Source organism: Antechinus flavipes, chromosome 3, assembly GCF_016432865.1.
Source record: "Antechinus flavipes isolate AdamAnt ecotype Samford, QLD, Australia chromosome 3, AdamAnt_v2, whole genome shotgun sequence".
Lineage (NCBI taxonomy): Eukaryota > Metazoa > Chordata > Mammalia > Dasyuromorphia > Dasyuridae > Antechinus > Antechinus flavipes.
In genome coordinates, this window is record NC_067400.1 from 265,610,312 (window position 1) to 265,625,995 (window position 15,684).

A 15,684-nucleotide genomic window follows, 5' to 3' on the forward strand; every position below is an offset into this window, starting at 1 on the left:
TCTAATTAGATATTTGTCTACAGAGATTATGCCAAAGAAAGAGGCCATTTATCCTATACTTTACTGTAGATCTAGTGTTTATCAATGGAAGAGACTTCTGGTGTAGAAACACCCTCTGCTGATACAATTTGTAATCTTTTTTTTTTCTGGGGAACAGAGAAGTAAAGAAACCTGGTCATATATTTAAATGTGGCAAAGACCCTGAGGAATTTTGAACTGAGGCCTTCCTGATTCCAAGTCTAGACATCTTTCTACCATACCCTGCTTCTTCTTTTAAATTCTATACCTTGTATACTTTAAATTTATATACATACCATAAATATGATACATTAAATCTTTAGAGGAATAAGGAATGAAGTTTTGGAAACCCAGAATTTCAGTTGGAATGGACTTCATAGTCCATAGTAATTTAGTTCTAGTCCATACCTGAGAGGAAAAGTCCCTTCCAACATCAGAGGTCATACACTTGAGGTCCTTCTGGAAGAAAAAATATACTACTTTCCATTTGTTTCATTTTGAATAGCTCTAATTGTTTAGAAGTTTTAAAATCAAACATAAATTTTTCTTCTTGCATCTTCTACCTTTGGCTCCTACTTAATCTTCTGGGACTAAACAGAGTTAATCTTATTATACTCTTGCATTCTCTAAAGTGTTCTGATGTCTAGGATAAGCATCCCTAACTTTTTAAACCACTCTTCATGTAGCACAAAAAGTCTCCTGTGGAAGACTGTAGACACTGGGAGGGTGGACCCTCTCCTGCATGTATAGACTCATGATTTTGCTTAATCAAATTCTTGGCCCTTCCTGAAGTGCTGAGATTGTCATTCTCATTTGGGACCTCCAATTACTCAGTATTGACCTTGACTTTAGGACAGAGGAATAAATTCTTGCTACATATTATAGGATGCCTGTTTTTGCTAAGGGGAATGGCAGGGCACTAACTCTGCTGGAAAAAAAAAACATTACACATAAAAGGAAGTTTTTGGTTTCTCTTTCTGAGCAAGTGTGTTAAAGCCAATCTGGACATTTCCGAAAAAACAACAAAAAAACCCAAATTCTCAGCACACTTACTGTCCACATGGTGGCACCCTTACTCCACACCTTAGAAAGCTCAGGTGTTGAGGGACTAGGCAATGAACTATTCTTCAGTGCCGACATGCATGGAACAGTGAAGGCAAAGGTCAGCAGATTTATATGAGCTGTTTGGCTTTTTCCCTGGTAGGTAAATCATTCGGCATCCCCAATGCATTCATCAATGGGAGATTTTCCAGCTCACATATAACACTGCTTTTGTTTTCTCCCTTCCCTTCCTCTGTCTTCCATCACTTGAGGAAAACTCACAGGAACAAAGGCATGGTTTTGGATGACCAGCTGAACCCTTTGGACAACTAAATATTGGCTACTTATTTGTCAACAGTCTTCTCAGTCATCAACTTAATATCATGGTGATGTTGGGCAGATCACTGTCTTGTTGGGATTTCTTTTCTTTAAAATGGAGGAACTGAAATAATTACTAAATGCTGGATGCTAAACAACTAGATGATGTCCTTTCTAGCCCTAAATCCCTCGTTCTGTGATGTTTTGATTTCGTGCTTTAACCGAAGCTATTTATGTAGTTTCATTTGATATAAGGTCCTTAGAGAGGGAACTTGTAATCATGGCAGCCAATCTCTAGCACTGATGCTCTAAAAGAATTTAGACCAAATGAACTGATAGCATGAACTGAAAGCTGAAACTTCTGTTTACAATGAAGTCTCTTTTTCAAAGGAAGTTTGCATATATTGAAAGTAAACTCAAAGTCACTCAGTCGGCCAATGTTTATTGAATGCCTGGTCTCACTATAACATTAGCCTTAGAACTATGTAACATGTACAAAAATGTGGTTGGGTAGTGAGAATTAAATTGAAAGGCAGGAAGCTAATATGGTATAGTGGATAGAGTGTTAGAATTGAAATTAGGAAGACCTAAATTCAAATCCTTACCGTGATCCTACTAGATAAATTTGGCAACTATTTAATCATAATAAAACTCAAGTTTCCTTCTCTGTAAAAGGAATATGTTATACTTGATGGCTTCTGAGATTCTGAGTTAGGTCTTGGCTGTATGTTTTAATCTTGTCCCTGATACTTGTTATCTGGGTGACCTTGGAGAGATTTCACTTTTTTGAAAGTTCCCTATATGTAAATTATGTAAATAAAATATGTAAAATAAGAAGACTAGACTAGGTGACTGGATGTTCTAAACTATTCTATTTTACTTATGTAATCTTTGAATATATGATATTTGGATTTATCTGAATCCTTCAATGAACTTCTCCTCTAATTGGGAGAATAAAACATGCAAATATTATTAATAGTTTATTTTTTAATTTAATTTTTAAAAGAATTTATTAATTACCTACTATTTATAAGACACTTTGATAGGCCCAGCGATTACAATTGAAAAAAAAAAAAAAAACAATTGAAGCAATCCCTGTCTTCAAAAAGCTGACAATCAAGGAGAAAGTAAATAGTGAGTGTTCAGTAAGTAGTGCCTTAGGAGTTCAGAAGAATGAGAACTCAGTAATAATTATGAAATAGTAGCACAGTTTAGATCATTTCTCTTCATGTCTTTTCTCTTTCTTGTTTCTGTTGTTCCCAGACACTCCATGGTGCTCTCCCATCAAAGTCAAGTATGGTGATGTGTCCTGCAGAGCACCTCATGGAGGATATTACAAAAATGTTTTGGGGACAAGATGTGATATTCGCTGTCGTAAGGGATATGAGCTGCATGGCTCTTCCCTGCTGACTTGCCAGCCAAACAGAAGGTGGTCCGACAAAGTTCTGTGTAAACGTGAGTCATTTATCTCCTTCTGAGCTCCTTGGGACTTCTGTCCTTTACGTGTTTATTTTATTTTTCAATCAACTTTTTTTGTATATTTGGTATATAACTAGGGCTTTTGTAAAAAAACAAAAAACAAACAAACAAACAAACAAAAAAAAAACATTGGATTGGAAATAAAACTTTTCTTGATTGGAGAAGCGAGGGTATAAATAAAATAGGTACATGCTATGATTTGAATGTGGTTCACAATAATGAAAACCATGGTATTTGTCTTAGAAAGAGTTCAAATTCAAAGGGGGAAAATTCATAAACATCATCATTTACCTAAGCCTTTTATTTGGGCTTATATTCTAGTATCTCATTTGAATGCTGGTAGAATTCTTAGGCATGAGACATTACTTGATAGAAAATTTTAAACTATTTCACACTGAGTTTCTCTTCCAGAGAAGCGATGTCCTATCCTTTCTATGCCAACAAATGGAGGATTTAAATGCATAGATGGTGCATACTTTAACTCTCGATGTGAGTACTACTGTACCCCAGGATACATGCTAAAAGGAGAACGCACAGTAGTATGCATGGACAACAAGTCTTGGAGTGGCAGACCAGCCACATGTGTTGGTAAGAAGGCATTTCAATCTTTTGAAAAGCACAGGAGTAATGTGCCTTGTTTGGAAGCAATGATCTTTTCCACCTAGATATCGTTTAATTTTAATTTATAGTTTTTTAATTATTCTGTCCTTTACCTACAAAAATAACTACAAAGATATAGGTACAAAAGTACAAGTACCTACAAAAATGGTCATTTCCATATGTAAAAAAGAAAAGAGGACTGTATTTGAAACTACAAAATATATAAAGCAAAGTTTGGAATAATAAGATCAGATTTGATCCTGGAAGAAACCTTAAAATTAACTATCTTGGCCAGGATCACACAATTGGGTTTCCTGTTAAGTCCAAGCCCACTGCTGTTTCCATTAGCTCACTTAAGTGATGGTGTTGTTTTTTAAGTATGTATGGAATCCAGTCACCTTAGTTCCACATTGTCTCATTTTATCATGTTGTTTTCTTAACCAGGACTTCTTAAATATTTTCAACTCAAGATCTATTTTTGCCTGAGAAATTTTTACATAGTCCTAGGTATATGTATATAAAATGGAAATACAAATAAAACATTTACTGATTATATATCATAATTTTGCAATTCCTATATTTAGTTTTGAGATTATATGGGGTTGTGAATCACATTTTTAGAAACTGGGCTCAAAATCACCTTCCAATCTACTCTGTAAAATTTTTTAAATGCTTCTTTTCTTTCCTTTTCTGGCACTGATAATCCTAGTCACTCCAATACCCTCAATTCTCTTCCATACAAAACAAAAACAAAAAAACAAGCAAAACCACACAAGAAGACACGTTCTCCACTGTGATAAGTTAGCATAGTTAAGCAAAACATGTGCACATACCGGCTATTTCTGAAAATATTTGTCTCAGTCTTCATCTCTCTTTTATTAACTTCATATCAAGCAGTACAAAACATGCTTCATCTGTTCTCTGGAGCTGTGGTAAGTCCTTGCATTGATCAGGGCAACTAGAAGGTGTAGTGGATAGGATGCCAGACCTGGAGTAAGGAAGACTCATCTTTCTGAGTTCAAATCTTATCTTAGACATGAACTAGCTGTGTGATCTTGGGCAAGTCACTTAACCCTGTTTGCTTCAGTTTCCTTATCTGTAAAATGAGCTGGAGAAAGTAGAGAAAAACCATTCCAGTATCTTTGCCAAGAAAATCCCAAATGGGTGATAAAGAATTGTACATAAGTGAAAACCATAACATAGCAACATTAACGCATTGATCAGTCTTTCAGATTTCTTTATTCAGATGAAACAGTAGTCAAAAACATGAAAAAAAATCTGTTCACTTTACTCTGCACCATTTCATACAAGTCTTCCCACATCTTTCTGAAAATGCCTCTTTAGTAATCTATTAATAAGTAATTAATTATATTTAAATTTAGGTAATAAAATTTGTTCAATCATTCTACAATGGAAAGAAATTCTCTTGGTTTTCGATTCTTTGCTCCAACAAAAATTACTGCTAGGAATATATTTTTATACTTCTTTGGTCTCTTTGAAGAATATGCTTATTAGTGCTAGTGTCAAAAGGCATGCATAATTTAGTGACTTTTTTCTTATGGTTAAATTGCCTTCCAAAATTATAGGACCGCTTTATGACTGAACAACTGTGTATTAGTGTGCCTTTTCCCCCCGAGATCCTCAAACAATTGCCATTTTCTTTTTTGTCATCCTTTCCAATATGACAATATGTCCATTAGACAAGAAATACTAGAACAAAAACAAAAAATTGAACAAATAGAAGAAAATATAAATTATCTACTATTTTTTATCTACTAAATTATCTACTAGTTTTTGCTGTTGCTATCAAGTAGTGAGTTTTTATTCCAATAGTTAGTTTTGCAATTTATCATTCTTCTGCTGCTATGTTCATTGGATTTTGGAGCTTGTGTTTCTATATGACCCATTGATAAACTTTTCTTTGTTCACTATAAAAAGAGCTTTACTTTGTAATATAATTTGAGGTCTTTTACTTCTTGGTCCCTTTCCTTTTTGATATTTTTTATCATTTTTCTTGAGATTCTTGAACTTATTTTTTTTCCAGGTGAATTTTTTAATTAAAATTTTTTTCATAAAAATTTTTTCATCTTGTATTTTAATCATCTGTAAAATGAGGAATTTGAATTAGATGACTACTGAGACCTTCCTCAGCATGTTCTTGGGCAGAGCAACTTCTCTAGGTCTCAGTTAACTCATCTATAAAATGAGGAAAGCTGTTTAGATGACCTTCTGAAGTCTTTTCCAACCCTAGGTCTGGGAGGAATAAAACGGGTATTATTAAATGCCTATTGATACCAAGCCCTGTGTCAAGCACTCTATAGCCTCATTTGATCCTCACTGTGGAAATGGGTGCTATTATTATTATTTCCATTTTTCATGAAGAGAAACTGAGGTAGACTAAATGTAAGTGATATGTTCAGGGTCCCACAATTAGTAAGTATTTGAGCTTGGATTTAAATTTTGATCTTCTGACTTTAGGCCCAGCACTCTGTCACTAGAACCTCTTAGTTATGATAATTTTATTCTTTCCAGCTCTAAAGCTATAGTCACGTAAGGTGTGACTGAACTGAATAATGAGCAGCAGCATCTGTTTTTGGCCACAGGGATATCAGTCAGAGGCTTAGATCCCACAGCCAGCTGACTGTCTCAGCCCAAAGTTAGGGGCAGAACCTTGCTGTCACAGCTCTATCCCTGAGCACATGGAGGCGACCTGTGGTAATGCCTCCTGTATCAGTTTAGCAGGGATGACAGGCCTAATTCATCACAAAGATCCATTGCTCACTTTCCTTCACAGCCTTTATTTATCAGGTATTTAACTGAACAATCTAGGATAGTGTTGTTTAGTTTTGGACAGAGAAAAAAGCAACAATATTTTATTCCCCTTCTTCATGAGTCATTTTAGAGAGGCAATTTGTCATAGTGATCAGAATGCTGATTGAGAAGTTGAAATCTGGGTTCAAATTCTGCCTCTTTCATTTATTAGCTATGTGAGCATGAAAAATCTCTCTGATGTTCAAATATTTCTCCAGAACTGTCCTATTAAGTCATAGCTAGTCTGTGAACTTGGTAGAGGGAATTACCATAATGATAAGACATCAGAGACCCTTAATGAAATCTATCTGTTCCTGATTAAATAAAAGTCATTGGTAGATACAAGTAGAATGATTCTTTGCAACCAACAAGCATTTATTAAGCATCTATTATGTGCCAGATAGTAGGCTTTAGGTATTAAGAGACAAAAGCTCTTAATTTCAATGAATTTACATTCTATCTGGAGAGAGATGTATAATTATACAATCATCCAAAATTTATAAAAAATATAATCAAGGTAATTTTTTTTTTATTTTGGGAGGGAAGAAATTAGTAGCTGTAATGAGAAGGTAGGCAATAAGGAAAGGCTTCAGATAGAAACTCTTGATTTGAGCTGAGATGTACATGACTGAATAGTCACAACAAGGATTCTATGAGATGGAGATAAGGGGGGAAAGCATCCGAGGCATAGGGTCAGCCAGTAAAAAGTCAATGGAGATTGGGGATGTGTGAGGAATAGCAAAAAAACCAGTTTGATTGGATCACACTGATGAGGTTAGTGGTGATGAGGTTAGTGGCAGTCAGAGAGTTGTTAAAATTCCCTATTGGTTGGCACACAGGTTCTTCATGAAAGAATTCATGAAACCTGAAAGATTAATTGGCAAAAATGGAAGTTTATTGTTGGATAGGAAGCCAGTTTTGCTAAGAGATTGACTTCTTTGGTAGCAAACTCCTATTAGGGAAATGGAGTCTGAAGAGAAAGCCTTTTCAGCAGGTAGGGTCCTAGAAGCAGAGCCAGCTGCTTTGGACCTTCTGCAAAGTTCAGAAACTGCCTTTTAAAAAGGAGTTTTTGAGGCTCGGGTTTCAGAAAGCCAAAGTTCCCAGGCCTAGATGCTTATTGGTATCTGGACCAGAAGAATTAACAATACTTCAAGGGGGTGCTTTTTTACCAAGATTTCTAATTGAATCAATGGATCTGGAATCCCCAAAAGATAACTTATCTGTGGAGATACACTTTCCCCAAGAGGGCCTGAGACTTCAAAAGAGAACACAGTTTCAGAGTGATAATTTTAAAGGGAACACAGTTTCTTTTCCCCTTCAACGTAATATCCAAAGGAGATCAAGGTATACAAAATCTGAAAAGGTAGGTTGGAGTATGTTGAGAAAATTTTTAGATTCCAAACATTCTCAGGAGAAGCTCACATGAGAAAAGTGAATGAAGATCAGGATGTTGACATTCAGGTCTGAATGGTGCCCTTCTTTTCTCTTTATTTTAGAAATATTGTGGAAATAGCTTTCAATTTCTACCCTTTGACTTGGTATGTGTAATCTAGTCTTCCTTCAAATCTTGGAGGTGGTAGAGGACTCTCTCCTCTCTTAGTCAAAGGAGACAGGGAGGGAGATTGTGAAAGCTTTGTGGCAAAGAGGATTTCTGAGTTCAAGCCCATTCAGCTTTCCAGAGCTCATAGAACAAAGGGGAAAAGTGCTGATTGTTCTAAAAACACAAGCAAACATGCCCTAAAACTAACCAGATGGCCTTGGAAGACTACCAAGGTTAGAGAGAGAGAGAACTTAGGAATTATCCCCATTTTAGAGGAGGAAGAGGGATTGTCAGCTCATAGTTTTTTCACTCTATCAGACAAGGGTCTGGAAGACAAAGTGTGCCTTTTATGATTTGTATTAAAATCACTTGGAGAAAGAATGGAAAATGACAAAATAGATTCTTTTCTAATTTTGATCACAGATAGCTGAAGTATGTCTACTTTGCTTTCTGTTGTCCCCCTTTTCCCTAAGGGATTCACTGGTTTCTTTGTAATGTAATATATGGAATTAGGCTAATAAAGTTGTTTTCTTTTTGTGGGTCTCTGGACCTATTTTGGGAGCTGACACATCATGGTTCTGTGTATAGCTCCAAGGTTTCCACAAATAAAGCATGGACAATGCATCTTGCTGCTACCATTCTGAAGTCCAAAGCAGAGAGAAAAGAGGAGAATAGCTTTGTACTCTGAGGTGGTCAGCCTTGTGGTCTGGATAATTTGAAAATGTCATAAATTAAAATGAATTCCCTTAACCAAACCACACACAGATTTAGTAAAACTTTTGGCAGCATACACAAATACCTGATTATTTCAGAAACCAAAATATATCAACAGCTACAATTTTTACTGCTAGTCAAAAGTATACCTAGATTTCAAAAAGAATTGTTTCACAGGTTCACGTACTTCTCCCTCCCATATTTTTAATCCTTTTTCACCAAGTATGCCCTTGGCTTACACAACAATACTGGGCAGTGAGTACTTGGTTGGAAACTCTACTTTGGGTATGTAGCTCAGAACTCCCTTACACTAGCAATTTTGTTTGAAGCCAGTTTTTTTTTTAATTGAAGGAAATTTCAAAGTCCTAGGCAATAAAACTGAGTGAACTTAAGAAAAAATAATCAAGGCTTATCCAGAGCAAACACTTAATTGTTCTTGGAAAATGCACAATACACAGATTGGCTTCATTTCAGGGACAGCTTTGTACCCACTGAGCTTTTCTTAAAGACCAGAATAAATGATACTTTTGTGACTACAATAAACATCTAGAATTAACTTCATTCAATAGGCATGTAATAAGAACCTATCAAATAGACCTCTTAGATGTAAGAAAAGAAATGAGAAAACCCCCAACAGCCTCTGTCCAGAAAGAGTTTACATTCCCCCAGGAAGAGGGTACAACATTTAGACAGATAGATAAGGAAAAGTTGATTTGAAGAGGGTGGGAGCTAGTCAACTAGGAAATCAGGCTGAGCTTCCTATAGGAGGTGGTATATAAAGCTATATAGAAATATTGAGGTTCTGTTAACATTTCAATTGCCTTCCTGGTGTTGGGTTAAATGATGATTCTTTCAGAAGTTTGCCTGGGGTCAACAGTGCTATTTGCAGAGATTCATTTGGAGAGGCAAAAATCATTGAAGCTGAAAGCAAATGTCTGAGTCTGGCAGATTGTTTTCTAAAAACCTTGAAGTCCTGTTTGTGTCATATTTGGCAAATGCACATTGCAATACAAAAATCAAATAGCTGAAAATCAGGATGCTTTAATAAGGGCATGTACAGGAAGCAGGTTTATAAATCTAGAAGTGGAAAGACTTTCAAGGCCAACTCTCACATTTGCAGATGGAGAAACCAAGACTGCAATGGAATTAATGGATTAAGGGACCTCTGTGAGATCAAACAATTGTCAAATGTCTGAGGCAATATTTAAACTCATGAATCCTTAATTACAAGTCCAGCATACTGACTACCTACACACTGGCTACCATTGCCATTGTTTTGGTTTCCATTTTGGTTCTCTCACTAACTAGCTGGGTAACCTTTTTACTTTACTTTACTGCTCATCTATAAAATAACTGGTTGAGCTAGATGATTTCTTTATTTTTTTCCTTCTTTTTTTTTAAATTATAGCTTTTTATTGACAGAACAATATGCATGGATAATTTTTCAATACTGACCTTGCAATCACTTCTGTTACAATTTTTCCCTTCCTTCTCTCTATCCCCTTCCCTAGATGGCAGGCAGTCCCATAAATGTTAAACATGTTAAAGTATATCTTAAACATAATATATGTGTACATATTTATACAGTATTTTGCTGCACAAGAAAAGTCAGATTTAGAAAAGTAAAAATAATCTGGGAAGAAAAACAAAAATGCACGGATTCCACATTCATTTCCCAGTGTTCTTTTGCTGGGTGTAGCTGGTTCTGTTCATCACTGATCAATTGGAACTGAATTGGATCCTCTCATTGCTGAAGATAGCCACATCCATCAGAATTGATTCTCATATAGTATTGTTGTTGAAGTGTATAATGATCTCTTAGTTCTGCTCATTTCACTTAGCATCAGTTCATGTAGGTCTCTCCAAGCCTCTCTGTATTATCCTGCTGGTCATTTCTTACAGAACAATAATATTCCATAACATTCATATACCAAAGTTTATTCAGCCATTCTCCAATTGTTGAGCATCCAATCATTTTCCAGTTTCTAGCCACTACAAACAGGGCTGTCACAAACATTCTTGCACATACAGATCCCTTTCCCTTCTTTAAGATCTCTTTGGGATATAAGCCCAGTAGTAACACTGTTGGATCAAAGGGTATGCAGAATTTGATAACTTTTTGAGCACAGTTCTAAATTGCTCTGCACAATGGTTGGATCCATCCACAACTCCACCAACAATGTATCAGTGTCCCAGTTTCCCCTTCCAACATTTGTCATTATCTTTTCCTGTCAACTTAGCCAATCTGACAGGTGTGTAGTGGAATCTCAGAGTGGTCTTAATTTACATTTCTCTGACCAATAGTTATTTGGAACACTCATTCATATGAGTAGAAATAGTTTCAATTTCATCATCTGAAAATTGTCTGTTCATAGATGATTTCTTTAAATTATTTTTTTCAGGTAGAAATATATATATATATATATTTGTTATTCTGTTCCTATCACTCCTTTATCCCCCGTGAGCAAACAAGCATGCAAAAAAATTCCAAATCTCTCAATATATATCTACATATTCCAGCAAGACAAATTCCCACATTAGTCATATTTAAAAATTTATGTCTCATTTTAAAAGTTTATAACCTTTTTGTCAAGGTATGTTTCATTTTTCTTCTTTTGGACTTCTTTTTTTTTGTCATCACATTTATCAAAGTTGTAAAGTCTTTTAGAATTGTTTTCCTCTATAATGTTATCATTCTATAAAATATTCTCTTAGTTCTGTTCACTTTAATCTGCAACAGTTCATAGAGATTTTCCTAGTGTACTCTGAAATTGTTCACATCATCATTTCTTATGACACAAACATACTCTATTACTTTTATATGCAACAATTTGTTTAACTCTTCCACAGTAGGAATCTCCCTTAATTTCCAGTTTTTTCTATCATGAAGGAAACTGCCATAAATATTTTTGTACTTCTATGTTCCATTTTTGTACATGCAGATTGGCTAAGATGACAGGAAAAAATAATGATGAATGTTGGGGGGGATGCAGGAAAACTGGGACACTGATGCATTGTTGGTGGAGTTGTGAACGAATCCAACCATTCTGGAGAGCAATCTGGAATTATGCCTCCAAAGTTATCAAACTGTTCATACCTTTGATCCAGCAGTGTTACTTCTGGACTTATATCCCAGAAATACTAAAGAAGGGAAAGGGACCTGTATGTGCCAAAATGTTTGTGGCAACCCTGTTTGTAGTGGCTAGAAACTGGAAAATGAATGGATGCCCATCAATTGGAGAATGGTTGGGTAAATTGTGGTATATGAATGTTATGGAATATTATTGCTCTGTAAGAAATGACCAGCAGGATGAATACAGAGAGGCTTGGAGAGACTTATATGAACTGATGCTAAGTGAAATGAGCAGAACCAGGAGATCATTATACACTTCGACAATGATATTGTATGAGGATGCATTCTGATGGAAGTGGATTTCTTTGACAAAGAGACCTAACTGAGTTTCAATTGATAAATGATGGACAGAAGCAGCTACACCCAAAGAAAGAACACTGGGAAACGAATGTGAACTATTTGCATTTTTGTTTTTCTTCCTGGGTTATTTTTACCTTCTGAATCCAATTCTCCCTGTGCAACAAGAGAACTGTTCGGTTCTGCAAACATATATTGTATCTAGGATATACTGTGACATATTTAACATATATAGGACTGCTTGCCATCGAGGGGAGAGGGTGGAGGGAGGGAGGGGAAAAATCAGAACAGAAACGCGTGCAAGGGATAATGTTGTAAAAAAATTACCCTGGCATGGATTCTGTCAATCAAAAGTTATTATAAAATAAAAAAAAATTTTTTGTACATAACTTCTTTTCTTTTTTCTTTGATTTCTTTGGGGTATTGTCCAAGTAGTAGTCAAAGATATGCATAGTTTGGTAACTTTTTGGACATATGAGCTAGATGTTGCTTAATATCCTTTCCATATTCATGATTGTGTAGACTTCACCTTCCTAATTTCACACTGAAAATGAAAAACTTGTCATTGATCTGGGGTCACATATTAATTCACACTGTCAGTGGATCATAAAGACTTCAAATTTTAAAGACTTTCCCACAACATGAATTTGATGCTAATGAGGTTCCAGCTGTATATCTATATAATTGAGAATACTGGCTTTTGTTCTTGGACTTCTCATGGTTTTTCTTATATGTATCTTTAATTGTTTTTGGAAAGCCTTACAATCTTGGACAATAGAGAGCCTACAACTAGTGAAGCTGCCAATGCCTTTCTGAAGGTCCCAAGTGCTTGGGAAAGCCAATAATACCCAAGCAACTCTTTTATTTCAATTCAATTCAATTATCTTTCCCCTGCCATATGACCTGTCTGAGCAGCCTCCTTGCTCACTCTTTGTCATGAGATAGCCGCCTATCTTTGAAATTAGCTCCACCACCATCAAGCCTACGTCATGTAAAATTGAGGGTAGTGACTACATTAATATGTACATAATTGGCAACATTTATTTTTGTAAGATTTTGAGTTCTTCCTCCTTGCCCCCCCACTTCAAGACAGTGAGCAATCTGATATTGGTTATACATGTACAATCATTTTAAGTATATTTTCATATTAGTCATGTTGTGAAAGAAAAATCAGAACAAAAGGGAAAAACCATGAGGAAGAAAAAACAAATATAAAAGAATAAAAATATTCATTGGTCCACATTCAATCTCCATAGTTTTCTCTCTAGATGGGGATGGCATTTTCCATCTCAAGTATATTGGAATTGTCTTGGATCATGACATTACTGAGAAGAGCTAAATCTATCTTTGTTGATCAACATATAATCTTGCTGTTACTATGTACAATGTTCTCCTGGTTCTGCTCACTTCACTCAGCATCATGAATATGCAAGTCTTTCCAGACTTTTCTGAAATCACCTTGCTCATCATTTCTTACAGAGCAATAATATTCCATTACATTTATGTGTCATAACTTATTCAGTCAATTCATCAATTGATGGACATCCATTCAATTTCCATTTCTTCCAAACAACCATCTTGGTTGACTTAGAGAAAAGTTGTGGACTGAACAAAGAACCTTAAGAATATTAAGGAAATGATGTCTTGATGCATTCTGGACTTGAATGGTGAAAATCAGTAATAACAACAACAGCAACAAAAATCCACCTAGTAGCTTACATTTATACAGTGTTTTAAGATTTACAAAGTGATTTCTTCATAACAACTCTATGAAGAAGGGAAACTAGAATTTGTTATTATAATTTTATAGATGAAGAAACAGGTTAATGACTAGCCTATCAATATAGATAGTATCTGACCAAGATTCAGACTCAGATTTTCTTTATTATAATTTTATAGATGAAGAAACAGGTTAATGACTAGCCTATCATTATATAGATAGTATCTGACCAAGATTCAAACTCAGATTTTCTTTAAATCAAATCTAAATTTGCTTCTCTGTTGCAGTTCAAATAGATAATCTGTGGTGTTGTCTTTGAAAGAATTCAGGACTGAGGCCATCTCCAAATCAAATAATGATATTTCTTAAGTTTAATTGAGAATCCAGCATTCAGGGTGGGCTATGCTCTCTTAAGAGTTTAGCAGGAGTTAGCAACCCAATAAAACAAGACAGACATTTATGGAATCTGATTACATTATAAGATATGTAGATTTTGAGGTTATAAGAGGAGTTTGTTAATATGGGGACATTCTAGAGACTTGATAAAACTGTGCATGTGGTCACCCAGAATGCATATATGCAAAATTCCACTTTTCAGGATAATTAATGTATGATAATGATATTATAATTAGTCTGATTTCATCATAAGCTTACCCAAAGGAAAGCAAAGAAGGATAGTGTGCAGATGTCATGTCAAGGGAAAGATTAATTGAAATTTGTGGTTCAGTGTTATGGTCTACATCCTGTTGGTACTACTTTCTTATTGGCTGATAGCTAAACTTGATAATTGATAGAATTATAGATCATGTAGACTTGTACCTATTAGCTAGTGATTGAGGTTTTCTATGGGGTTTGAACTGGGGATAACAATCAGAATCCTATCATCTCTACACCTTTCATCTATCTCTCATGCTTCTTCCTTCTGCAGCTAAATATAAAAAAAATGTCATCTTGTTTATTGAGTGACATATCAAGTGCCTGATACATGGTAGGTACCTAATAAATGCTTGTTCCCGTATTTTTTTTCTTCCCTCTTCTCTTATACGTGGAAGTTTTTCAAAGTTTTGAAGAAAACTATCATGTCCCCACTATGTCCTTTTATCTCCTCTTGTTTCTTCAATGGGTTTTCATATGTTGTGGCCTTAAAGCCTTTTTTCATAATGTTGACTGTATTTTTTTGAGATTCTCCAGTTCATTAATATCCATCCTAGGATGTGACATCCAAGAATTGACCTTGATAGTTCTGCTGAAGCAGAGACATAGATTGTCATGGTCACTCTGCCTCTAAGAATGGAGATTAAGATTCCATTAGCTTTTTTTGGCTGGTCCCCTTGCCCCCATGCAGTGAGTATTTAGTCCACTAAAATCTTTTTTTCACATGAAACATTACCTAACCACAATTTCCCCTGTCTCAACATTATGTAGTTACTTTATTGAACCTAAATATAAGATTTTGCTTTATTTGTATTAAATTGTTAAGTGCCATTATTTGATTTAACCCATTATTCAGACCTTACTGGATCCTGCCTACATTCTTCAACCAGTTAGCTCTCTCAACTTGGAGTCCATTTCTAATGCAATAAATATACCATCTGTATTGGCATCCAAGGAGTATTAGAATCTGAGATTCTGACAGTGTTTCAATGTTTTTAAATTATCTGACCCAGTGGTATCACTAACTCAAGAGTGAAGAATGTCTGTTTCTATAGTAACAATATTTCACCCTATTGATGGAAATTTATGGTAATTTACATAACTAATGATTGCTACTGGTATTTAAAAATTGGTTTAGATTGCTGGAGGAAAAATGAAATGGAAAATCAGATGTTTCAGTTGAGAAAGAAAGCAGGATACTTGGAGATAATCTTCTTTTGGTATTTGGTGTTTTGATTTCCTTCCTCTCTTCCTCCCTCTCTTTCTCTTCCTTCCTTCCTTCCTTCCTTCCTTCCTTCCTTCCTTCCTTCCTTCCTTCCTTCCTTCCTTCTTCCTTCCTTCCTTCCTTCCTTCCTTCCT

General features: G+C 35.3%; 1 protein-coding gene across 2 annotated transcripts in view; it reads left to right on the forward strand.

Moving 5' to 3' along the window:
- Positions 1 to 15,684, forward strand: part of SRPX (sushi repeat containing protein X-linked) — a 103,213-nt gene that overhangs the window by 60,046 nt on the left and 27,483 nt on the right. For both annotated transcript variants that reach the window (XM_051985040.1, XM_051985041.1), the window contains 2 exons: positions 2,641 to 2,832; positions 3,268 to 3,444. In XM_051985040.1, coding sequence (XP_051841000.1) covers positions 2,641 to 2,832; positions 3,268 to 3,444 — 369 coding nt within the window. The remainder of the gene's footprint in view (positions 1 to 2,640; positions 2,833 to 3,267; positions 3,445 to 15,684) is intronic.